Here is a 26,748-nt window from a genome sequence, read left to right on the forward strand (position 1 = left end):
CCCAGGAATAAGCCTTTTTAAAGGACCAGTACACATAAATTTTGTATGTTAGAGAAATATTAGTACATTGGTATCTTGGACTTTGAATGCCTACACCTCTTAGAATGAGGGAAAACTAAATAATGCAGCAACCAAATTTGTGCTATAAGAGCAAGCCTTCATGGTGTTCAATCCTGATTGCCAGGGATCATGAGAAAGAGGGGGAATCTCAGATAATCATAATTGTGCTTCACATTAACTAGAATTCTTATTTCAAATTTTAATCTGATAAGAGTACTCTCATTAATTATTGGGATATATTTAGGGCTGAGTATACTCCATAATCAATACTACATTGACTCTATGCTAAGCTATCCTTTGAATAAAACCTTTCTTTCAAAAACCTGAATTACAGACTTCCAGTTCTTAGAGAATTCACATGAAAAATTTACATTGCTTTTGCAAATGTGAGAAAGTTTGGAAGTCTTAATAAGCTTTATTCTAGTATTTAAAAAAATCATTGCAGACAAAACATAAATAAGAATTTCTCCTCTGTGTTAAGTACACACATGTATTGCAGCTTGAGTTTCTCATGAATTAAGGCTCATCAAAGACATGGCAAGATAGAATAGACTCAACTGAAGACTGAATTATTTGAAAAGAAACTCAGGTGTGGAAGTGATAATAAATAGTAAATCTGAATAAATTTATCTATCTGCTTTGATTTTTTAATGCTTTTCTTTTTATCAAATATGTCAAATGATCATCTCCAATGAATGAATTTCCTACCCTGATTTGCAAGCCAATTTCCCAACAAGCCACATTCCTTTTACTTTTGCCACAAAAAGAATAACTGCAAAATCAACCCTTAATTTTCAGGGGGCTCTTTGTAGCCAGGCTGGTCTCTATTTTGGAAAAGAGCTTGCTCTTAAATGACAGGCTGGGGTTCATTTTATCAAATGTTTGATACTCAGCTCTTTTTGTCTCTCTTCCTGCTTTGGTTCCTGCTTGTGGAATTTGGGTGTATCTATTTCCAGGACTGTATAAAGGCAGGAACTTGGTTACATTCATATTGCATTGTTTACATTGCTCGGCGCTATACTTTGTACACAACAGGCATTTGGTGCATATTTTCCAAATAAATTAGAAAACGTAATGAATATGATACTATCAGCAAAATTTGCTCCAGAGAATCAGTATTGTGTAATGGTGGGGAAGTTGTCATAATCAAATGGAATGCCTAGTGTTCAAACCAAACCAAACCAAACCAAATAAAACAAAAAACATGGCAAATAGAGCCGGGTAAGGCCATGAAGAGAGGGGTCTCATACTTGTATACTTGATGACAAAAACGATCACAAAAGACTGCAAAAACACAACCTTACACAAAAAGCACTTCTGCAGGGACATCTGCCCAGCAATTGGCTATCCACTCTTGGACTGGCATTAACCTTGCTATTGATCTTTGTAGCCAAGGATAATTATCTAAAAGTAGTTACATAATGCTCATTTTTCCCTTTAAAAACCGTTGCCTTTCTTTACCTTCCTGAATACACACATAGTTTACTATGGCACATGTATTCCCATTTGAATGCTCTATTCCCAAATAAACATCATTTTCTTTTCAAGTGTCTCTCTGTTTGTTATTTAGGTTGACAACAGAAGCACTCAAATACGTTATTGAACACCTATCAACAATAGATATCCTGCAGAGTTGCCGTATGATTTAAATCATACACAATAAAGACACTTAATGAATATTACTTTTCTATTAGCTAAACTATGAAGGGATAGAGTCACCCTAAAAAACTTAATTTGTTTTATTGGTTTTCATGTTTTGCTAAATACTCAAAATACTTTTTTTGATTTTCAAAAAGTATTTCCTCAATATTTTTATTCGTTTTTTGTGTAAGAACTTTGTATATTATGTACAAAACTAAATGTATAATAACATACAGCCAAAATCTGGCATATAAAATCATATTTTAAAAGAAAATTTGGCCGGCGCGGTGGCTCACGCCTGTAATCCCAGCACTTTGGGAGGCCGAGGCGGGTGGATCACGAGGTCAACAGATCGAGACCATCCTGGTCAACATGGTGAAACCCCGTCTCTACTAAAACTACAAAAAATTAGCTGGGCATGGTGGCGCGTGCCTGTAATCCCAGCTACTCAGGAGGCTGAGGCAGGAGAATTGCCTGAACCCGGGAGGCGGAGGTTGCGGTGAGCCGAGATCGCGCCATTGCACTCCAGCCTGGGTAACAAGAGCTAAACTCTGTCTCAAAAAAAAAAAAAAAAAGAAAAAGAAAATTTAACGATGGGTCCTCATTCCATAACCCAGGCTGGAGTGCAGTGGCTATCAGAGTTCACTGCAGCCTCAACCTCCTTGGCTTGAGGGATCCTCCCACCTCAGCCTCTTGAGTAGCTGGAACTACATGTGTGTGCCATCACGCCTGGCTAATTTTTAATTCTTTGTAGTGATGGGGTCTGCTATGTTGCCTAGGCTGGTCTTGAACTCCTGGTCTCAAGCAATCTTCCTGCCTCTGCCTCCCAAAGCATTAGGATTACAGGTATGTGCCATTGCGCCTGATGAAAATGTGGTTTTTAAACCTATTTCTAGTTCCCTTCTAATCAAATTGTATTAAACAAAATCATACGCTTCAATGTATTATATCATTATAAGCAATTATTTACCAAAACATTAAGAGTTACGTGATTATTCCCCTATAGTCCTTCACCCCCAATGTCTCTGGAGCTTTTGATTTTTAACCACAAATAGGATAAACTATAGAAATGTGGAACTTACTTGTCTTTGTTGGGAAATGTTTTAGTACAACTTTAAAAAACTTTTAAGTTTCTTTCTTTAAGGGTCCAAAACACTTCATTTTTGTAAACAATTTTTCACTCTTTATGTAGGTTTTCGTTTCTGGATAAATTTTTAAAAATTCAGAAAATGAACATTTCCCCTTTCTTAATGAGTTATGGTAATAGTCGTGAACATCAGCACTCTCTGGGACACAGCCATGACCCAGTTAGTTTGTTCCTGTAACAAACATTTCCCAAAGTGTGTTGTGTGGAAGTTGTTAACTGATGATGTTGGTAAAGAGGACTGTATGATTAAACATATTGAAAGATATATCTGTAAGATTTCTCAGAGTTCCTAGCCTGTTTAGTACAGCGTAAAATCCTGAAACAAGGGATATGGTATGAAGTGATTCTGAAACTTAGTTGACTATGAATTCTTTTTTTTTTTTTTTTTTTGAGATGGAGTTTCGCTCTTGTTACCCAGGCTGGAGTGCAATGGCACGATCTTGGCTCACCGCAACCTCCGCCTCCCGGGTTCAGGCAATTGTCCTGCCTCAGCCCCCTGAGTCGCTGGGATTACAGGCACGCGCCACCATGCCCAGCTCATTTTTTGTAGTTTTAGTAGAGACGGGGTTTCACCATGTTGACCAGGATGGTCTCGATCTGTTGACCTCGTGATCCACCCGCCTCGGCCTCCCAAAGTGCTGGGATTACAGGCTTGAGCCCCCGCGCCCGGCCGACCATCAATTCTTTTTTTTGAAGATATGTTGAGGGATGTCATTGAGAAAAACTGCTCTATACTGTAAGCAGAGAGCTTTCTTTTAAAAGCCAGAAACAATATTTTAGAAGTACAATCTGCTGTACTTTTAAAGTCTTGTTTATGGCTTTTAAAGAAGTTGTTCTCTTTGTTTCTGGCTTTTAAAGGAAGTTTCTCTCTTACTACAGAGTGAAGCTGTGGGCTATGACTTCTTCTGGTAATGAGCCTGGATGGACCCACAGGCTTTCACCTTGGTGGTCTGGACAGCTAAATAAAAGACTCCCAAGTATTTCTCTTATGAGTAAAAGGCATGAGATTTAGTAGTGCATGGGCTTTGTGGCATTAACTTTGGATCCTCAGAAGCACTTTGTTCTGTAGCTTATGTTTTTGTTTCTGATAGGTGAGGCTGTTGAATAAGTGAGCTTCACCTAAGCAAGAAAATTCTCTTTGCAAGCTGATTACACCTACTGGTCATTAAGAGAGCCATCAAACTTCTGTTCAGACAAGGAAGCTTGGATTCAGTGTTTGTATATATATCTGTGTACAACAGATCCAACCATACACAGGCATTTCATTTAGACTTTTCTTTGTGGAGTCTGAACTTACTACTCCCATTCTGAGCCCTGAACACTGTATCTTGCTTGCTGTCTCCCCCTACCGCCATCGCCAGCCTCGCTCCAACTCATCTCCATGTCTGAAATTCTTCCACTCCATGAAAAACTTATTAAAATAGCAGGGTTCCCTTCTTCATGCTCTAACACATGAGTCTGGGGTCTTTCTCCTCAATATTCTCTCCTTTATACTCCATACTCACCCTTTCTAGCATAAACCTCTTACCCCTGCTCCTGAAAACTCACACCAGTCTAGCCCACAGATATCCCTCTTCCTCCTCCTCCTTCTTTTCTCACTGTTAAGCCTGGAGGAACTTCTGCTCCACCAGGAGTAAACCCCCTTCTCTCAGTTCCTTCCACAACCAGAGATCTCCGTGATCCTCAGTGCTCCCTGCCACACATGTCTCCTCTTTCATTCCCTCACTGATTCACTGGAGGAGGTAAGATAGAGGAGGGTCTTACATCTTGTATTTTTGTTTGCGAGTGGCCATCCTCTCTGCCTCCCAGGGTACACACTTTTATGTTAATCACTCCATTCTCTTAACACAGATACATTTATTAGATACATCACAAAATCAAGTACTTTATTAGTTTCCTAATGAGTACGTACATTCATCTTGTCTCCCTAGCTATTAGCTCCCTTAGGACACATGACTTCCCTCCTATCTATTAAGGGGCTTCTAATGATATTCCCCGTTAAGACACTAATCAGGATGTGGAGTGAAGTTGTCAGTGGTTATGGAACAGAGCAGCGATAACGGCCTAACGGGCATCAAACCCCATGATTTTGGCCAAGATAAGATGCTCTGAGCCGAACAACTTACCAAAAACTGACTTTAAGAAAGTAAAAAAAAATGTAATAGTCCAAGTATTTGTTGATAGACTTATTGTTGACAGTAGTTTCTTGAACCTGTCTATATGAATTGTAGGGCCAAGGTTCTTTCTAAGATGAGAAAAAAAAAGAAAAATATCTAGCTTGTTTGAATTATTATCTCATTGATTATTCTCTTTTGGCATCTTGAAATACAGCCATGGACAAGGAGTACGTTTGGATTGCAAATTCCAAAACCCTTAACATGATGGCAAGGTAAAAGAGACTATCAGATTATCTTAAATTAAGATACTGTATTTATATGCCTCATATTAGAGAAATCTGTTTTGGTTACTGGTAAAATCTGGATATCATTAACTAATTCTGTATAAGTTATTTAATTTCTCTTCTCCTGACAAAATTAGGCTCATGTATGGAGATGGGGGTGGGTAAATAGAGAGGGTTTGGTTACCTCAAGAAAACAGGGCATACTTACAAGTGGGTTTTAGGTTACACTGAGTTTAGGTTAGGTGAATTTGTTGTTAACTATCAGGCATAATATATTCTTTTTTCTAGTCTGTTCATCTTTTCAACAGAGTAACTATAATTACTAGATTTCCTGTATTCATATATATTTTAAATTATAAAAATGTGTAATGAATTAGACTGAATTTTTTAGCTGAAAAGAACATTGGAAAAAGAAACTATGATGATAAATTAACAAAACTGTCATTTCAAGTATTGGCAAATTCAGATGGCTCAATCTAACGTATTTTTATAATCCACATGCTTTCAGTTTTTCCTCTTACTATTATATAATTGAACTTCACAGAAGGTGAGTTTATGAAAGGTCAGTTGCTCTTCCATGCATCACACTGTCTTAGAGTAACTATAATGTGTCTATTCTGGGGAAATGAATTGTAAAATGGCAGAAAAACTATGTGAATATGTTTTAATTAACATCATCCCGTATTGCCAGATCTTCATGTAATTAAAATAACATGCTCATAACATCATAGCAGAATAAGAAGAGAGTGGATGGTAAAAAGAGTTACAGAGAAAGAAAGAGATCTAATAAATTCTGGGTTTGGGAAGAGGGATTGGGAAAGGTGTATCTCTTGTGCTCTCTTATCTATCTTTTGCTATTTGCTATTGGGTTAGATTAAACCCCAAAAGTGTTGTCACTTAGGAAATGCTATTCTTTTTTCCTTTCTTTTACTTCAGTTCTCCAGGTTGAACACTGCTATTAAGCTTTGTAAATAAATGTGCTCCATTAAAAACACATGATTTGATATTTTAAGTGATAGATAACTCAATGTTATTAACCCATTTCCCCCCAGCATTCTTTAAACTGAGACAATAGTAATTATAAGTAGATAAAAATATAGCTTTTCTTCTTAGCTTCTGACATTGCAAACAATTTCATTTTAGGATTAGCCATTCTTGTTTCTTTCAGAAAGTATAATTGGCTATGTGTGCTTTTCAATTAGTATGAATGAAACTGTAAATACATAATTTATTTGATTAAAGTCTATGCACATTTCTCTTTACTGCAAATGGGCTTTGATTTTATTGGATTAGGTACAAGTGAGTTCTATAGAAAAATAAACTGGCACATCCTTGATAGTCATTTGTGGAGAGAAGAGACATCTTGGGTGTAGCATTTCTGCAGTATTCCTGGCTTAAAATTTCTTCTTACTTCTTGCATGAGGAATCCATTTCCTTGCACTTTGCTGTTGTTATATATCTCTCCAGGATTAGAAATACTGAACCCTCATAGCCCTCTTGTCCTCACATATAATTCTAGAATTTCATAGCCAGAAAAGAAAATTCTAGTACCTTGCAAGTAGACACTTTATTTTTTATTTTTTTGAGACGGACTCTTGCTTTATTTTTATTTTTATTTTTTTGAGACAGACTCTTGCTCTGTCACTAAGCCTGGAGTGCAGTGGCACAATCACAGCTCACTGCAGCCTCCAACTCCTGGGCTCAAGCAATTTTCTCACCTCAGCCTCCCTTGTAGCTGGGATTACAGGTGCTCATCACCGTGCCTGGTTAATTTTTAATTTTCTGTAGAGAAGAAGTGTCACCATGCTGTCAAGGTTGGTCTTAAACTTGACTTTAAGCCATCTTCCTGCCTCTGCCTCTCAAAGTGGTGGGATTACAGGTGTGAGCCATCATGTCTGGCCTGACACTAACCTAGGTTCCCATCTGCAAGACATGCTGTGTATAATTTGTTATAATACTTATGTATACATTTCTGAATTCTAGCAAAAGGAAAAAAATCTTTCTTTTGCTACTTCTGTCATGGAGTAAGGAACTCTGAAACCTTGGCTCAAGCTATAGCATACTTCTCTACCCAGTCTCACATTCTAGTAGGTAAGAGATATGAGATTAATGGGCTATATATTTTTCTCCAGAATGTAGAATTTAAAATAATTTCTTTGAAATTCAGTGGAGAAAAAAGTTAACTATTTTCTTTATTAATGAGTAGTATTTACCAAATGTTAGGGGGTTATGTTGTTAGTTTATTCTTGGCTGTTTTTCACTCAATTCATACAATTTTCAAAGAGTTGAATTTCTGAACTGGGGGGGATTTCAGATATAATATAAACAGCAGTTCATTTTACACATAACGAATTTGAGGCCCATAGACATGGTGTAAAATATTTAAGATCAAAGGACTATTTAGGCTATCTAAAAATACAGAACTTCCATAATAGGGTGTTAAAGAAACATTTTATTTATTTATTTTTGTTTGTTTCTCTGCTCTAGCTCAAAATACCAACTGCTATATGCATCTTCTGCCTACATAGAATGAACTCAGGCCCTGGGTGGTGTTTCTATTGTGACATTGGCACAATAGTAGCTTAAACTCTTTTCAGAGAACAATCATTTTTGAAAACTTGAGTAGCTGATCGTAATCTTGCTAATTAGTTTAAGACATTTCTGAGAGGCTGGCTGTGGTGGCTCATGCTGTGATCCACTTTAGGAGGCGGAGGCGGGCGGATCACCTGAGGTCGAGAGTTTGAGACCAGCCTTACAAACATGGAGAAACCCTGTCTTTACTAAAAATACAAAAATTAGCTGGGCATGGTGGCACATGACAAATCCCAGCTACTTGGAGGCTGAGGCAGAAGAATCACTTGAACCCGGGAGGTGGAGTTTGCAGTGAGCCAAGATTGCACCATTGCACTACAGTCTGGGTAAAAAGAACGAAATTCTGTCTCAAAAAAAAAAAAAAAAAAACAAAAAAAAACTCTGAGAATGAAATGTTAAAGCAATCTTAGGATTTCTACTTTTCTAGAACTTTCTGAGAGAGCTCAGTACATTGGAGATAGAAGATCTCCTTGGAGTCCTCGGAGTTGACTTGAGGGTATCCTTGCATTCCTTAACTATGTGTGTATAGTTGACCTAAGGTTTCTTTTTCACATGTCCTGTCTTTTCAGTGAATCTAAATCTTCAGTATATTATGTTGAACCATTTCACAATTTTTGCAAATGGTCAAATATTAGTAATATCAGGTAGTTTCGCCTATTTATATAATGGGAAATTTCTGGGGTTCTGAGTCAAATTGCTGAATCTTAAATACATCAACAATGCTTAAGAGCTTTTCCTTGGAATGTAGAAAATGATTATGAACCTCTTAGAGAGTGAATTCATGAGCTTCAAATCACTGATAAGAAACAAAGGAAAAAAATTAAAGAAAGTGAATTCAGAAAGAAAAAGGATAAAAAACCAAATAAATGAAGTTATCTAAAGTATTTGCTTAATTATTTATTGGACAGATTCTTTTTTGATATGCAGAGGTTTAAGTTAGTGAAAGTCCTTTTCCATCACACAGTGCATTTTAAAAAGTCACCTTATATACAGCTAAACTTTTGTTTAGCAGGGGGAGTAGAAGAATATATTATGTATTTCACAGCAGTCAAATGACAGTAAGCCTGTGGTTGAGAAATTAAATATGGACCATTTCCTTCTCCCTCATGAAAATCACACAGACACTGTGTTTGGGCACTTACTCTTACTTTCACTTGATAACTATGCATACATTCATATATATATATATATTTCTTATATAATCAAGTAATTCCATTCAATTCAACAAAAATATGCAAAACATCTGTCATGTGCCAAGTACTGTAAGGTGCTAGGGCCATATGGTTCTGTCAGACTGAATTGTTTTTGATTTGACTTTCAGCCGCAAAACAATAAAGGCAAATAAGCAATGTGAGAAGGACTTATTTTCAATTGTTCAATTCAAAACATTTAACTTGGTAACATGATTACATATTTGTTTCAGTATTGCCATGTGCATGCATTTCTTTTATCTCTCTTACCTGAAGGATCTTATCACCAGGCTGCAGTAGGTTTGATGCTGGCCCATCAGGCTGAACCCTAGTAACAAAGATACCCTATAAGTCAGAAGTAACAGAGGTTAGGATTCTATTACCAAGAACCGGGCCTACTTAAAAAAATCTTCATTCATATAGAAAACAGTGAAAACAGATTCAGAAACAGTTTATGTATGTAGGTTTCAAAGATTATTATAGTTTTTTAAGCAAGGCAGCACTCTCCAAACCAAGTTTAAGAGAAGCGACATTTTTGCTTGTAAAAAGCAGCTTATCTTGTTTTGAAAGTGCAATTATGATTTATGAATTGATCTCATGGCATATTCTTAATGATTTTTTTCTTAAATCATTTGAAATGTGATACTGAACCATCGTTTGTATAAATTCTGAATTTGCCTTAAGTTTATTCTACTTAAACATGTCTCCATTAAAGGCAGTAGAAGGTATTGGAAAAAGTGTCTCCTATTTGATAGGTTCTAAGTTCAATATGCACTTTATAGAATTACATATACATTCTGGTTTATTTTAATGCATATTGTTTCGTATGTTACTGAGAATTTTAATATAAAATGCATATGAACATATTAAACATAAGCAAACTGGAACATGCATTTTAAATAAAGTTTATGACTATATGGTCATAAAAATCCTTAAATTGATTAATGCAATTTATAAAAAAGTGAATTAATTTTGTTGACCATGTATATAAAGAAAACGTATCAAATGTCTACCACATGCTGGGCCTGGGTGGCTCATGATATAGAAATATACAGAATATAGTTTGGGCTTTAATGAGCTCATAATCTAGTGGAAGAGAAGTCAAGAAAAGCAACAATTATAAAACATTGTGACAAGTGTTATGACAGAGGTATAACAGATTGTTAAAGAATGTACCCAGCTTATATTTGTGTGTTAGATCTTCCAAGAGGAGAAGACACCTGATAGCTGAATCATAAAGAACGGGCAAAAGGCATCCACAGAGGTAAGGGGAGGAAGGATGTTGCAGACACAGACGATAGCACATAAGTGAGTGTGCTTGTTATATTTGGGAAATTGAAGTGGTTCTGCTATGGCTGGAGTGCTGACGGAAGGGTGGCAGTGGACGGGGTTGGGAGTGTGGCACAGGATCAGGCCAAGAGTAGGTTAGAACAAGATTAAGCCGGCCTTTCATAAACCTTCTTATCAATTTCAGGTGCTACTAAAAGATTTTAAGCGTGATGGTGATAAGATTTTAATTGACATACAATGAACTGATGAATGGATAAAGAAAATGTGGTATATACCTATATAGTGAAATATTATTTGGCAATAAAATGCAGTAAAGTATGGAAACATGCTACAACATAGAAGAAAACATTATGAAAACATTATGCCCAGCGAAAGAAACAAGTTACAAAATGCCAAATATTATATAATTCCATTTATATGAAATGTCAAAATAGGCAAATGCATAGAAACAGAAAGCAGATTAGCATTTGCCAGTAGCTGGGGAGTAACTGTTAACACGTACAGAGTTTCTTTTTGTACAAAATAAAATGTTCTGAAATTAGATTATCATAATGGTTGCACAACTCTGAATACATAAATCACATAAATGTACACCTTAAAAGGGTGAATTTTGTAGTATAGGAATTATATTTCAATATAGCTGTTAATAGTTTTTTATTCCTAAGAATTATTAAAATAGAGGACAATATTTTGATATTCTTGCCTATTATTTAGAAAAGCATGTTATTTGCTGATTTTTAAACATAGTAACTCACTTAAACTCATAACTCTGTGTGTGTGTGTATGTGTGTGTGTGTATGTGTAAATGTCTTAACAAACAGACCCAAACTAAAATACTTTTACTTGTGTTTTCACTTGACTTTTCAGAAGTTTATGAAACCTATTAATTTAAGTCTTTTGAATGATTTTTATCTTTCAGATTTTAATCTGTTTTCCTACTTATTTAAAGATGAAACTACAGATAGGCATCAAAATTTATAGAAAACTGTATAACTTTTAAGCAAGTTATTAGACTTCTAGGACTTAAGGATATAACTGGATAAATATGCAATATACATGTGCTAATATGTTCATCATAGTATTACTTGTAATAACAAAAATTACAAACCATACCTAACAGTCTAATAACAGGGCATTGATTAAAGACATTATAGTCAATCCCTACAATAGAATGATATGTGTTCATTAAAAGTGAAGTCCTAAATGGCTGATGTAGACGTACATAAATGTTTAGTGAAACAAGCAGATTATAAAACATTGTATGTGGTGGGATGCTATTTTTGCTGAGATGTGTGTGTATATATATATATGTGTGTGTGTATATATATATATTTGTGTGGGCAAATATCTGCAAGGCCTAAACATTAACAGTGGTAATACTAGGTAATGGGACATCAATTTTTTTCTTTTTGCTTATTTGTGTTTTTCTATTTTTCTACAATGATTATGCACTACTTATAGGATTAAGAAAATAAAACAAAATTTAAAAATTTGGGTTAGTGTTGGCACTCAGTAGTGATGCTTTAATAGTTTTGGCCAATTCAATTGTACAAATGGTCAATTCAAAAGAAAAAAGAAACTAGTTGTTTGAAAAAAGACAGTTAAGTAAGACTCAATTATTAATCCACAAGACCTGTGCACAGCACTAGTTGTGACAACAAATATAATCCACATAGTTCTTTCCACAGTGGGCAAAGAGCTCTCATATTGCATCATTTGAAGAGACTGTATATACAATCAGTCCTCTTGGTAGCCCCTCCTTTGCTACTGGGTCTCTGTACAACAGGCAGAATGACTCTGTTGCCCAAAATAAGCCACTACATCTCTGATTGCTGGAAGTGAAGTTGTTTTGACTATTATTTTATCTCAGCAGTCAAAATGTCTGCTACCCAGTTAATTTAGATTGCCTTTCTTTAGCTCATTGTACAGGAACAGTTTTCAAAATGTTTGTATGAATCCAGATCATAGGAACTGAACTAAGGCCATCATATCTACAATGCCAGGAGGAACTAGCAACACTCTGCACCTGACTGCTGAAAGAATACAAACGTGGTGTCTGGCAGGTTAAATTTCACCTATCACATGGCTCTGGAGGATTCAACCTCTGTTCTGAAGACTTGCTTTGCTTTCTCTTATGGTGGCCTGAGTCTTCTAAAGTATGTATTACTTTTTTCCTAAAGCTTTATTATTTAATTTTATCATGTCTTTTCAACGAATAAACTTCATCAAGTAAGACCAATTGGTCCTGCCCATTGGTATAGTTTCCTCTTTTCCATATATATCCTATCAGCCAGCATACTGCCACATTAATACAAACAGAAAGCAATGACTGCTCCATTTGATCACGGTCTGCGGCATTCACTATTTGTGGAGGTGGAATGTTTCCCAAGCCTGTCTGTAAAGGTCAGTGCCCCAATTTTTCATTGTATTTAGGCAGATAAACATTGCTACATGAAAGAGGCCAGATAAATCTAAACCCATTTTGCCATTTTGTGATCTCTTCTATGATGAATATTGATGAGAAACGTGAAAATGTTGACCCTGTTTTGAAAAAGCTCATTGTAGCAACGTGTCACCCTTTTAACGACTCATTTTACCCTGAGATTTTAAAGAATACTTTGGCACTGATGACAGAATTTGCTGGGAAATCATCAGTCTGTTTGTATTCTAAAAATTAGAAATAATATCTTTCTACTGTTTGGTGAAAAGTTATCTCCTAACTTCAAACAACAAGAAACCGACTTGTGTGTATCAAAGGTCCAAATAATGGCATCTTATAAATCTTTTAACTCTGCTAGCAAGATCTTAAATGTGTTCAGTTTCCTGTAACATTTGGCAGAGTGCTAAATGAAGGACAAATTCTGATGCAATACATTTAAAACTAGCTACATAATGCATTCATGTAAGTCAAGATGAAAAATTATAATAGCCTATTATTGCATAGCACTCTTTATCATAAAACTGCTGTTATATAATAACCTATAAAACCAGGAGCTAAAAGTAGCAGCAACTTTAATTTCAAGTTTAATTTACATACCATGAAGCATTCTCTCTGCTTCTGTCAAGTCCCACAGGAAGGGGCTCAATAACTCTCTTTTTCGATGAGGCAGTATATATTAGTTTTCTACTGCTGCTACAAAATACTGTAAATCTAGTGGCTTAAAACATCACAAATTTACTATTTTACTGTTCTGCAGGTTAGAAGTCCAACACAGGGTTCACTGGGCTAAAACAAAAGTTTTGGTGGGGCTGCGTTCTTTTCTAAAATCTTTAGGGGAGAATCCATTTCTCTGCCTTACGTAGCTTCTAGGAAATGTCTACATTCCTTGGCTCATGATCCCCTTCTTCCATCTTCAAGGCTAGCAATGATGTACATCTCTGACCATTGTTTCTGCTGTCACATCTCCCTTTGACTGCAGTTAGGAAAGATTCTCCATTTTTTTTTCTTTTTTCTTTTTTTTTCTATTTTTCTTCAATGCTCTTAAGGGGGAGAAAGATTCTCCATTTTAAGGACCCATGTGATTACACTGGGCCCATCTGCATAATCCAGGGTAATCATCTCATCTCAAGGTCCTTAACTTCATCACATCTGCAAAGTCCTTTTTGCCATGTAACGTAACATATTCATAGTTCTGAGAGTTAGAATTTTTTTTTCTTGAGACAGGGTCTTATTCTGTTGCCCAGGCTGGAGTGCAGTGGCGTGATCATGGCTCAATGCATCTTTTGCCTCCTGGGCTCAGGCCTCCCATCTCAGCCTCCTGAGTAGCTGTGACTACAGGCATGCGCCACCGTACCAGGCTAATTTTTGTATTTTTAGTAGAGACAGGGTTTCATCATGTTGCCTAGGCTGGTCTTGAACTTTTAAACTCAAGTGATTCACCCGCCTCAGCCTCTCAAAGTGCTGGAATTACAGGCATGAGCCATTGTATCCAGCCTAGGATGTTTTTGAGAAGCCATTTTTTCTGTCTACCACACTGTGCAAGTAGTGGTCAAGAGCATAGCTCTTGAGTTTACCTTTCTGTGTTCACCATTTACAATTGTTGACCTTGCGTAAGTTAACTTCTATGGACTTAACTTTTCCTCATCAGTGGGTTAATAATGGTACATACTTCACATAATTGTTAGATGAGGTGACTGAGCGCATATAAAATAGAACAACGGATGACACTCAGTATAGTGTCAATAAATGTTACTGTAATTATCAAAAGTATGAAACTTGGCCAGGCATGGTGGCTCACTCCCTTAGTCCCATCACTTTGGAAGGCTGCGGTAGGCAGATCATGTGAGCCCAGGAGTTTGAGACCAGCCTGGGCAAAATGGCGAGACCCTGTCTCTATTTTTATTTTATTTTTTAACTTCTGAAACTCAATCTACAACTCAAGGTTTTTAATCCAGCAAAGCCCACATTGAGAATTTCTGAGTCTCCAACTATACCAGATTTATTGGCAGAAAAAATTCTTTTCCTCTCTGTTTAGCATATATTGAAAGGCCTATATTTGCCATCTTTCCTTTGAATTCCTAAAAAGTAAGGGGATTGGCACCTCTTATTTATGGAAGGGGATGAGAAGGGGCTGGAAAATTCCTCCTGCCTCACCTATGGTTTCCTGGTGGTGGCTCACAGTGATAATGGCTCCAGGTGCTGTTCACTTTTAGTAATGGACAGGGGTCCCATCTGCAGGGTTTTCTAATAGTTTTAATAACTTTCAAGGGACTACTTCCTTTAGTAGCTCCAAGTCAGGAGTATCATTACTATAGCCTTTATACGAATGGCTAATAGAATCCACTGTAGTTAGTGGCTTGTGGCATCTCTGAGTGGGTTTTTCTTATGTCTCTCACCTCAGGTTCTTTAGCGACTTGAAAGCACAATGGCTTTCCTTCAGGACCACCTCTAGAGGGTATCTCACAACAGAGGAACGTGGTAGGTGCTACAAGCTCCTTTCAAGAGTATAAACCTTTGCTCTTCTCAGACACCAGCATTCGGACGTGTTTGAGACAGGCACAGATCCTGTGGATTCACGTATCATAGAGGGACTTCTCTAGGTTTGAACCAAAACTAATAGAGACAGGGCTAGCTGGATGCGCCACATAGGCGTGATCTGTTGCCATTTCCTATCTCCACCTCATTTAAAAACTATTAATAGTCTTCTTACAAGTCATAAATGATTATTCCAGAAGTACCCATAATGGGCTTATAAAAAGTTTTGCTTTTCACAAGTAATTTTGGAAAAGGATAAGTTTGGGAGGCTTCTTGCATGTTAAGATATGACCTTGCTTTACTCGTTGCCTAGCTTCTACATCTCTGGACTTAAAGCTTAAAGGACTTGGAAACTTAGTTTAAAAGGCCAACACTTAACATTCTAAGTTTAGAGGAGAAAGGAACTTTATATGGCTTTCTAATGATGAAGGTGAATGATTGTGACAGTCTCAGCTATTGTAAATGTGGACACCAAAATAGAACTTGTCTTAAGGGACCTACAAATTCAACTTATGAAATATGCTTTTCTTTAAAATTCTGAAAAGTCTTGGCTCTAGCTGATGCTAAGAAATTGGTTTCTAGAAAGACTATATCTCAAGTAAAAATGATATACAATTACAATTCAGAACACATTGGTTAAAAATAGCATATAGTATTTCATGCATTCATATAATTATGAAAGTTCAAAGAGTGTTTCTAGAGGCAAAACTGACTCATGAAAAGAGCAAATAGAGGTTTCAATAGCTTTTAAGGGGAAACTATTTTTTTCCTAAAAATGTGGCAAATTAATATTTTCTTTCATAATGTGGGCAATGTTAACATGAAGCTATATTGTGGCTTGTAGAAGCAACATTAGATATACATAAGAGCCTATATTTACTTAGTCCCTATAAGTATTAGAACACTTGCCATATAAAGGGTAAAGGCGTTATCAGTAGTGCTCCTCTCCAAGATCGAAAGTGTGATGACAAAGTATTTTAAGGTTGATTGCTATGCATCAAGTTTTAGGCTTTGAATAATTTGCTACCTTAGCAACTAAGAAATTTATATGCAGCAAGAGAAGAGATTTATCCTCTGTCCATTAGAAGTTGAGAGGAGAAGTGAGGGAAGAAGAGTGAAAGAGAGAGAGAGAAAGAAAGAAACGGACAGTGACAGCTGAATATGATGCTTCCATGAATGGCTGTACTTAGCTCACAAAACAGTTAAATGTAAAATCCACAAAATATGAACAGAAAGGAGAATTGCTTTAGAAACACAGAAGATTTGAGGCAGAGATAAAAGTAAAAATTCTGCAACTAAAGTCTTCTAAAAATTTAACAAAAATCTTACGCATAGATGTTTAAGGGAATTTCAGTTTCATTAATTTTTAAAAAAGTAAATATTAAAATGGAAATCCCTTGGTTGCTTTTGTAAAAAAAATTATTAATAATGCATTGGAGCAACAAAGAGACTAGTACAAACCATAGAAATGGATTATGGGATCACAAATCTCTTAGTGGCAATATAATGAAATGTAATATTCTAGCAAAATAAATACACATTGTTTGGTCTTCAGACTTGCATTGTTCTTTTAGGTCATTATAAAAGTTTGTTTAGTGCCAACTATATATTTATATTGTTTTCAAGATGGTGCTCTTCAGACCTGTTAAAAACAACCAAAAATCAGCAATTCATTCCTGTTTCTCTCAGATTGCTTTTAGAAATTATATATAACTACTAGAATTTTTTTGTAGTTTGATAATGATAATTGTGGGCTATTCTCTTTTAGATAATTTGGTTTTGGTTACTTTATAATTAAATTTTATTAAACTGCTTAGTATTTCTACTATTATTTAACAATTAAACATCTCTGGGATGTCTGTCTATTGTGACTGAAAGTGCATTTGCAACCTGTTTATTTCTTGATGAAATTCTTGAGCTTAAAAAAGAATTTTTGTTACTTCCTTATCATATGTTTTCTTAAAAGTCAATAATCATTAATTCACTTATAATCCTTATGGATTTCTAGACTCAGAAAAAAATAAATGAAATATTTACCATTTATTTTATGAATCCCTTAAAGCCTGTATTTGAGACCCCAACTTGTGGTAAATATTTGAATTGCTAAGCTTTGTACAGTTTACTGATTCTGTCTGAGTCCCTAATGGCTTTTCCTCTCGGCTTCACAAATAGCATAAAATAGTAGAAATCATTAAAAACAGGAGTGGGAACTGTAGGAGGCTGTGCATTCTTCTTTTCAGTTATTCTTAACATAATATTGATAATCAGGTTTCTGATGATCATTCCCCTGCAGACTCCCTCAAAGTCCCTTTGGTTGCACAATTTTTTGACACTATCTGCACTATTTTGAAATCCTGAATTGAAAAGTGAAGAATTCAGTGAAACTTCCTTTAACCATTCTGCTAAAATGCGGTTTTTGAAGTGAAAAATTGTTTTGTTATAAGCTATATTTAGTCAACTGATTCTCATATGTTTAATATGGTTTTATTTAATGGCTAACACATCATTGTATGGTCAGAACATGCTAGAAGTATTTCTCAGAGGTGGCTCAAGAAGTCAAAAAGGCTGGGGACAAGTTCCAGAAGACACTACAGTTGTGAATTCCTGATATGTTGACTAAAAGAGTAGCTCTTAGGCCAAAGCTGTGCATAGGTGGTGTGCAGTAGAATGACAGAGGTGGGAAATCACGTTTATTCTCTATATTTATATGATTACTTACAATTTTAGAGTGCTGATATTTTTATTCATTACCTATGCATTTTTAGAAAGGTGTAGGTTAAAGAAAAAGGACAGTGTAGTTGTACACATCTGAGACTGAGGGTGTGCTGCAAGGAGGATAATTACGCCACACACAGTAAAAGCATCGAGACTGCCTATGGCTGATGAACGAAGGCGGAGCAGTTCACATTCAGCAGAACTAGCAAAAGATTTAGAAGTAAAAGTCATTCTTGATTCTCTCTTTGTCTTTTCCGCCATTCTCACTTTATGGCCCAGAGATGAACACCTCAGGGAATTGAAGCCACCTCAGCTAATGCCACCTCAGCTGAGGCTACTCCAGCTAGTGGAAGTCATACAAAACCCAAACATATCATGGGTCTTTTTTCAGTGTAGAAATAAGCAAACGCTCCCAAGTCTAGGTACTCCATTAAGTTGGTCATTCTGAGTCAATGTAGAAACGCTTGTTCACAGGGAGGATAAATGAAACATCTAATTTTTTTTCTCTTTCAACAAACAGAACTCAGTGTATCTCAATAAACAAAAAAAGACAAATAAATAAATATGACTTTTCTTTAATCATTTTAATGTTTAGTCCCACACTAGAAGAGGTTGCTTATCTTCTATTAATGAATGTCCTCACAGGTTAAATGATAGCCCCTTTTAATGGAAATGTGCTTTGTGCATAGCGATGGGTTTATTCAACAAGATTTTAAATATAGGAAGCAGTTTTCTGTTTCATTGTACTTAGAATCAGATACTTAGACTATGTATAACATACTATTTATATTGTAAAGCTAATGAACAATTAAATAAATGCATAGGCTAGGCATGGTGGCTCACGTTTGTAATCCCAGCACTTTGGGAGGCCGAGGCAGGCGGATCACCTGAGGTCAGGACTTCGAGACCAGCCTGGCCAACATGGTGAAACCCCGTCTCTATTAAAAATACAAAAATTAGCTGGGTGTGGTGGTGGGCGCCTGTAGTCCCAGCTACTCGAGAGGCTGAGGCAGGAGAATTGCTTGAACCTAGGAGGCAGAGGATGCACCTAGCGGAGATCGTACCACTGCACTCCAGCCTGGGCAACAAGAGTGAGACTCCATCTCAAAAAAAGAAAAAAAAATGCATCTATGTGTACTTTGGTTCCTTATTCAGTAATCTTAAACTATTATTACTTACTCTTTAACTCTGGATTTATTGATTATTCTTCTTATTGATTGTGTAAGATCTTATTGATAAGCTAATTTTAAGTGCTTTAATATTTTGATTGAAAAATGTTTAAGTTTCCAAAGTAGACACATATACATTTATTTAATTGTTCATTAGCTTTACAATACTTTTTAATCACCTTATTTTTTTTTACATTTATGCCCCAGTGAAAGTTTCCTGAAGAATCAGTGATATTTATTTGCTTTCATAAGCTGAAATTCATTTCTCCTTTCTAGTATAATAAAGTTTCTCCTTTCAACTGGCTAAAGCACACTACCATGCCTTTTTAAAAAAGCTTCATATTAGTGGTCATGCCTGTAGGAATACTATTAGTAGGAGATCATGAAGACTACATTTCTACCAGTGTTTCTGAAAAGATCTGGGATATTTTACTCTAACATTAAGACAATGAACTGAAAGGTGAAAATTTATTTTTTATTAAAGAAAGAACTCATCTCACTTTTAATGTCCTCAAACAACCTACTGGCATTCAAACTGCAGTATGACTAAGATGTGTCTGAAGTAATCAGGTATGTTTATAAAATAATTTGTGCTTGAAATTTATTTTTAAAAATCATTTTATATATAAAATAAAATGTTTCAGCTCCTTCCTAAATTTAGTCTGAAGTACAAAACAATTTGATCTCTATCCCTTGCTCCTGAATTTTATTTTCACATAATGCATAAATTTTTCCAAATTACTTTGCCTTACATAATCACTTGAAGCAGAATTAAGGATGGGACACATATATAAATTATATTACTTATAAAATAAATTTAGAAACATACACAATAAATCATATTTGTCTAGTAGCTGCACAAAGTTAAGGAAATGTGCTAAAAGTAGTTTAATATTTATGTAGTAAATATACATCTTGTGCTATGAGGAGTTTTAGACAAATGTGTTTGCTATTCTTGTTTTATATATCCATGGAGAATACCTGACAGGAAATAGGCATATGGTATGTACCTTTTTTATAAGTTAAAAGCATATATTAAGCAAGCTTTTGTTTATGAATCACCCAATGTCATGAGGTTGAGCAAAACTGGAACAGTTTTCTTGTGCATTTTTGAACTTGTCGTTGCCACGCATGCATCTGAGTATCGTTATCCTTGGGTAAAAGTATTAAATAAAAGCTTCGATTCTACATGTCTAAGGGTCCTTCTTTTCTTAATCATGTAAAAACTTTTATTTTATATAATATCCATATCCACACCAAAAAGATGGAGTGAAAAGAAGAGGGCTTAAGTCTAGTTGCAGGATGTTTGGGTATCTGGAGGAAAATTTAAATGTAACATAAATAATTTATAGTAATTTATTCTAAAATTCTAGGACATTTATTTAGAGTTTATTGGTGATTATAGTTTACATTTTCTATGCTCCTAATATTCTTTCCATGGCTTGGAATTTTACCTGTACCACAGGCAAATTAAGGCATTTAAAAAAAGCCATGAATTTGTTTTTTTCTGTCATTTCTGTGGCTACATTTAGATGGTCCAACTTGGTGGAAATATGGGTGAGCTCTCTGGCATCTACTGAGCTTAGGCACTTATGACAATTTTCCACACAATGGTGGATGTGGAAAATAACTGATTATCTGCCCCAGTGCCCCAGTATGTATATTTGCTGCTGTCAGGTCCTTTGAGGATGGGCTGAATCCATAAAACAGATTTCATTTTGATACCATGACTAGATAGTTGTTTACAGGATTGTTCAGCACAACACCTTTACACCATATAGAGAAAGGGGCTATGAGTCTTCTCTAATGTCTAAGATCCTGGAGCTTAGTCTTTCTTCTCTCAGATGGAGCAAGGAAGAATATGAATCCCTGAATGATGAGTTTTGTGAATGCATCATTAAAAATTATCTTGTTTGCAGAGTCCTGGGTTGCCTTATGAAAGATTACAACAGCATGCTATCAGTCATCTATTAATGCAGTTTCCTTTTCCTAACAACATCCTGTGGAAATTATACTGGTAAATTCCTTAAATTTTGTAATCAGAAATTATTATTTTATGGGTGCTTACATACAAGCAAAGAATATTGTAGCTTGTTCCATTGGCAGGATCACCACTGTAATGACACCTTAGTCCACAGATATATAATTGCTTAGCAATGTTCTCTGTACAGTATGCTCCTAATTATTTAGATTCAATAGAGAATACATGCTGACTCCTAAGGACTTGTTGAAGCAAATATCTAGACTATGACTAATTAGAGGGCTCTGTAATACTCTCAGTATTAGAATATCATATTAGTCTCAACTCTCCAGGGTATAAATTTGTCATGTGGCTCTTCTGCTAAGTGACATTTGCAGATGGAGGCATGTATTATAATACTTATCATGAAAAGCATTTGGAGTCAGCTCAATTTGGTTTCAAATCTTGTCTGCCACAGATCAGCTAAATGATCTTGGGCAAGTTAATTAACCCCTCTGGACTTTAGTAAAATGGGAAATAATACTACTACTCAACTAACAGAAATTGTTATTGAAGATCACATAAATTCATATATATAAAGAACCTAATACAGTGCCCATCATGTTGTATATACTCAATAAAAGGCCATTATTTTTACTGGTTTATTATCAGATTTGTTGGCTTGAAATCTTTCATATCTCTGCAGCATCTTGACAACTTGAGAGCAATGTTTCTTTATTGTAATAAACTAAATCATGGCTTTCATTCACTTCACTGAGAGGACAAAGGCAACTATTACACAGCGCCATTTCCACCCAGTGTTCTACTGCTTTCTCTTTCCAAGTATGGAAAAGCAGTTTCTGCTTTATAGTAAACACTGAAATAATGAGTTCTATGGTAAGTGAACTGGTATTTTTAACCACTAAACGTTCTGACAATATCAACTGCAAGGCTAATTGTGCTCAATCCTTTTAACTGGAGGAGACAATATTTGATCAAGACCACCTTGGATCTTGAAGGGGAAGTTAAGTTTGCTAAAAGAGAGTGTTCTAAATGCTCAAAGTCTGGTAAAAATATTCCCTCATATTTGGCTTAAGCCTGATTCCTCCATGTTAACTTTTGGGCTGCCCTAAGTGTTTTTCTGCAACAATCTCACACTACCCCAGAACTTAGATCAGAACAGCTGCCAGACAAAATAATATAGTTCACTTTTGCCTCAGTTGCAACTCTAAGCTTTTTCAGTCTTTCCCTATCTGATTGTAATCATTTTGGATGCTGTCTCACATTGATTCTTGACATTTCCCTGAAACTAATTTCCGTCAACAATAATGAAGAGAATGAAACAAATGTATTAATTACTTTGGTACAGAAATTCCTCAGTACCTTTAAGACATTCAGATGTTCTTGGATACTTAGAATTTTGAGCAGCAAAACATTCAAACATCCATGAACAGAAAGTAAAATAATATAGTGCATTTCTGGGAATATTCCTAATCAATGACTTATTTATTTGAAGAGAGTATGTATCATATTAAAGTTTAAACTTTTGCATGACTAGATTCCTTATAAGTCTGCCTCAAACTCAGGCAGTATTTGTTGAATTTAATCATCTGTTTAACTTGGTTCCTCTTACTTCCATCTGTAAATCAGCCATTTCATGAAAAACCAATCTGTTTTTCTACATTTTCATTTTCTTACTGTTTAATATTTTTGGGTAGTTTCAGACACTGTGTTCAGCAAGTGTTTTATGTAACACGTTAAGAATAGGGCACTAGGGCTAAAAAAAAAAATTGAATTTTCAATAGATCAATCCCTTTCCTTGTGAGTGGACTAAATTCTTGTGTAAATTGTCAGAGTCAATGTCTTTAGATCCTCTGAACAGTTAACCAGTGTCCACATATGTTTGGCATGCCACCAAAATTGGTCAATAAATGAAAGGCAGTATTGAGATTCTTCTGTAGATTTGGAACTCCTAGTTGCTCCCACCAATTTTATAATAATAGAGACTGACTTTTCAGATTACCAATGATTTTAGAGTGTAATCAGCCAAAGAAAAGTACTTTTGACGGGAAATCTTTCAATGGACACATTATACAATTCAAGTGCTGTATCTGTTACATTTAACCGAAAGAGCAAATTACAAGATCACAGGCATAGTTCAGTCTCACTAGAGTCATCAAAATGTTACATATGAGAAATTAAATGAATAGCTATAAAGTGTTCATATTCATCATAGTGGAAGAATTGCAGGCAATGATTTGAAAGCCTCAGATCTAGTCTCTTTCAGTTGAAAACAGCAGAAATGCAACAGCATTCTGAATCTTGACTAACAACCTATTCATCCTTAATTAAAAATTTTTTTACCCCGTACCTTCCAAATATATAGTGAAAAGATTATATGCTGGTGAGAAATAACAGAAAAATGTGGCTTGAATTTCAATTATCCTAAGAATCATAAGGTTATTAACTTTTCATTGAAATAATTTATGAAAGAGATATAAAATGAGAGACAAAAAGAGGAGGCAAGATAAGACATAATGATTTGAGGTTTTCAAAAACTCCATCATATGTTTCTGATAATTTTGAACTTTTATGCTTTTTAAGATGTATTAATAATTTATTAAAATTAAGTAAACAGTTGGTTTGGCAAAGCCATGAAAATTTTAATTATAATAAATCAATGGTATCCTCAACATCATTTCAAAATGTAAATATAGTAGTTACTTATAAACAGATGTTTCTAATTGGCATTCCCCTAATTATAAGACTGCCTCATATACACTCCTTTTATATGAGTAGCTGCTCCAGCCTGTTGACCAAAGGAGCTTCCATCCATGGTCACTGGAGATTTTCCTCTGGTCTCTTCCTTGCTAATGTATATAATAGGAATATTGCAAACAACCTCTTCTCCTGACCTTCTCCGTAAAGGAAAAGAAGAAGGGTAGGAAAAGCATAAGAAACAAGATCACTGGGAAGAAGCGGAGGAGAATATGGTATTAAAGGCTCTGTTTCAGACTACAGAAAGCTCCAGAGTAACGGCATCCCAGGTTTTTCAGAAATAGGTCTCATAATCAGAAATTAATCTATGGGTTTTTATAATTGTGATGAGTTGACAGGGTGTGGACCAGGTTGTGACTCAAAGGTAGGTACAGGGCCTGTGAAGGTTTTATTCATATTTAATTTTTGTCTTTCCTTTTTTTAGCTTCCTCAGGTTGAATAATTTTTGCCTTTCTTTATCATTCTAAAGTTTTATGCAGTCACTTAATGCAATTTGATGAGCTCAAAAGTAGATAGCTTCAATTATCATTTAATAATTACTAATTGATTAAAAGCTGAGACTATTAAACACTGATGGTAGCAGGGCAGGTTTTATAGCTCCAGGTAAATATTTAAAAAGTAAAAAATCAAATGGTCCATGTTGGAGTCAGGCAGGTCACATGTGAGCACAGGCAACATCTTGAATGTCCAGGAAATGGTTGAGATTAGGTTGGGGTGCTTTAATTCCATAGTTTGACAAGCAGGAGTAAGAATGAGAGGAGGACCTAATTCTTCTGCTAATGCTACTTGATTTTCTCATAGAAAATTTGTTTTCTGTGGTTTCTCAATTCTACAGTTCTATTAGCAAAATTCCTTACATGCTTGATGAATCTAAGTGATGGCAGTCAGCTTGCCTTTGCATTGAATTACTATATAATCATTCTGCTACTGTGAGAAAACAATTTCCTAAGTAATAAATAAGTGACTTACAAGTTAACTTTTGGAAACAAAGTGTTAGAAACTGCCTGTATTCCTTTATTTACAAATATATACAACTGTGAAGCCGGAAACAAAAACAAAACACAAAGCGTCTCCACAAAAATACAAAAAAGTTTTGTCTTTTAAATAGAATGTTTAGATACCATTTGTGTCTTATTCTTAGTATTTGTCAAGCGCACTAGTAAATTCTTTTATCCCTGTGCTGAAAAAGTTTCTAATTGGCTTCAGAGTTAGCTAGCTCATGAAAACACAGTAAAAACACTTGAATTTTTTTCTAACCTTTGTTACTGTAGAGACAGTATTTTTTTAATTAAAATTGTCAACAAGGTATTCTTTTCTTACCTTGTCAGAAGGTTTGAATGGATTTCCTTGTCCACTGATTCCACCACTGATACTAAATCCAAGGCCAGGATTCTTTTCTATTCTCACACAAAACTATGTAAAAAAGATATAAAAAAGTAAGTAAATAGCTATCAAAGCTAAATATTTTCAAATAACTGTATTTCAGTAGAAAAGATTCACAATTCACCTGAGTTCTTAGGGTTAGCCTATGTTGACTTGATACAAAAAAAGAGTATCAACTTTGACAAAATGTTTAATGTTTCTATATGCATCAGTTATGATGGAAACTAGCTTGAAATTACCCAGGCAAGACAATATTAGCAAGTACTCATTTGTTACCATGTACAGGACTAAATTTTGACTAGCCATTTTTAAAAATTAAAAGTCTTATAAACACTTAAAATACTGTGCATTATTTTAGCTATTGACCATAAATACATTCAGATTGATTAGAACGGACTGTCTGAGTAAGTGAAACAAAATTTTAAAATGTAGAGTGAGAGAATATATGGTTATTTAAATGGATTGTGCCCACTTTGTAGTAGAGTAGAATAATTCATCTGCTTGTTAGATCATTCTTTGTTTAAAAATATTAGATATTTTAATTTGAGAAAGTAGCCACAGCTTATGTAAGTGTGAAAAAAGGGAAGAATGAAATGCTCAGTGAAGAGTTTCTAGTCTAGTAGCAGCTCCTGGAGTAGAAGTTAGGCACTTTAGAAGGAAGAGGAGAACAGTGTGGTAGTGTCTAGTGAAAGAGGTTAACAATGTGGAGACATTGCTGGGAAAAGAGAATGGCCATTAAACGTTTAGGACTGTGAAGGCAAACATTCTAATGTTCTGTGTTATATTACCTCTGCAATACCCCAAATCATCAAAAAAAAGTCCATTAAACATGAAAGCCTTTTGTTTTATAGTAATATGGGGAAATGATGGCATTAAGAGGAGGGTCTGCCGTGAGATAAGCCTGTAGTAAAAATGGCAGCAATTATAGAATTTAATAAAAAGAGTGTAGATCAAGAAAGCAGCAGAAATGACATCAGTGCTGGGGATGACCTAGAGAAACTCTAACAAACCTAAGAATTTCTGGAGACCCTGAGCAGATATGTGTGTGGGCTGTGGGGAAAATGTTAGATCTCTAGGTAAGGTGGGACAGGATGTTCCCAGTAAATGAAAGACTTTGTACCAAGGGACAGTATACATTAGTTACATAAAGAAAAATCACTTTATAATTTTATTATTTATTATTATTTATTTATTTATTTTGGAGACAAGGTTGTACTCTGTCACCCAGGCTGTAGTGCGGTGTTGCAATCAGCTCACTGCAGCCTTGAGCTCCTGGGCTCAAAGGATCCTCCTGCCTCAGCCTTCCAAGTAGCTGAGACTTACACGTGTATGTCACCATGCCTGGATAATTTTAGTTTGTTACTTTTTGTAGAGATAAGAGACTTGCTGTGTTGCCCAGGCTGATTTCAAACTCCTGTCCTCAAGTGATTCTCCCACCTAGGCCTAC

General features: G+C 35.4%; 1 protein-coding gene across 9 annotated transcripts in view; it reads right to left on the reverse strand.

Annotated features, from left to right (window-relative positions):
• LRRC7 (leucine rich repeat containing 7) overlaps nt 1–26,748 on the reverse strand; it is a 566,189-nt gene that overhangs the window by 8,846 nt on the left and 530,595 nt on the right. For 8 of the 9 annotated variants that reach the window (XM_032297103.1, XM_032297104.1, XM_032297099.1 and 5 more), the window contains 2 exons: nt 25,239–25,331; nt 9,302–9,376 (listed from right to left, as the gene is read on the reverse strand). In XM_032297103.1, coding sequence (XP_032152994.1) covers nt 9,302–9,376; nt 25,239–25,331 — 168 coding nt within the window. The remainder of the gene's footprint in view (nt 1–9,301; nt 9,377–25,238; nt 25,332–26,748) is intronic. The other variant, XM_032297102.1, reaches the window with a different exon arrangement.

This window comes from Sapajus apella, unplaced genomic scaffold (genome assembly GCF_009761245.1).
Source record: "Sapajus apella isolate SASKATOON/1434 unplaced genomic scaffold, GSC_monkey_1.0 scaffold36, whole genome shotgun sequence".
Taxonomy (NCBI): domain Eukaryota; kingdom Metazoa; phylum Chordata; class Mammalia; order Primates; family Cebidae; genus Sapajus; species Sapajus apella.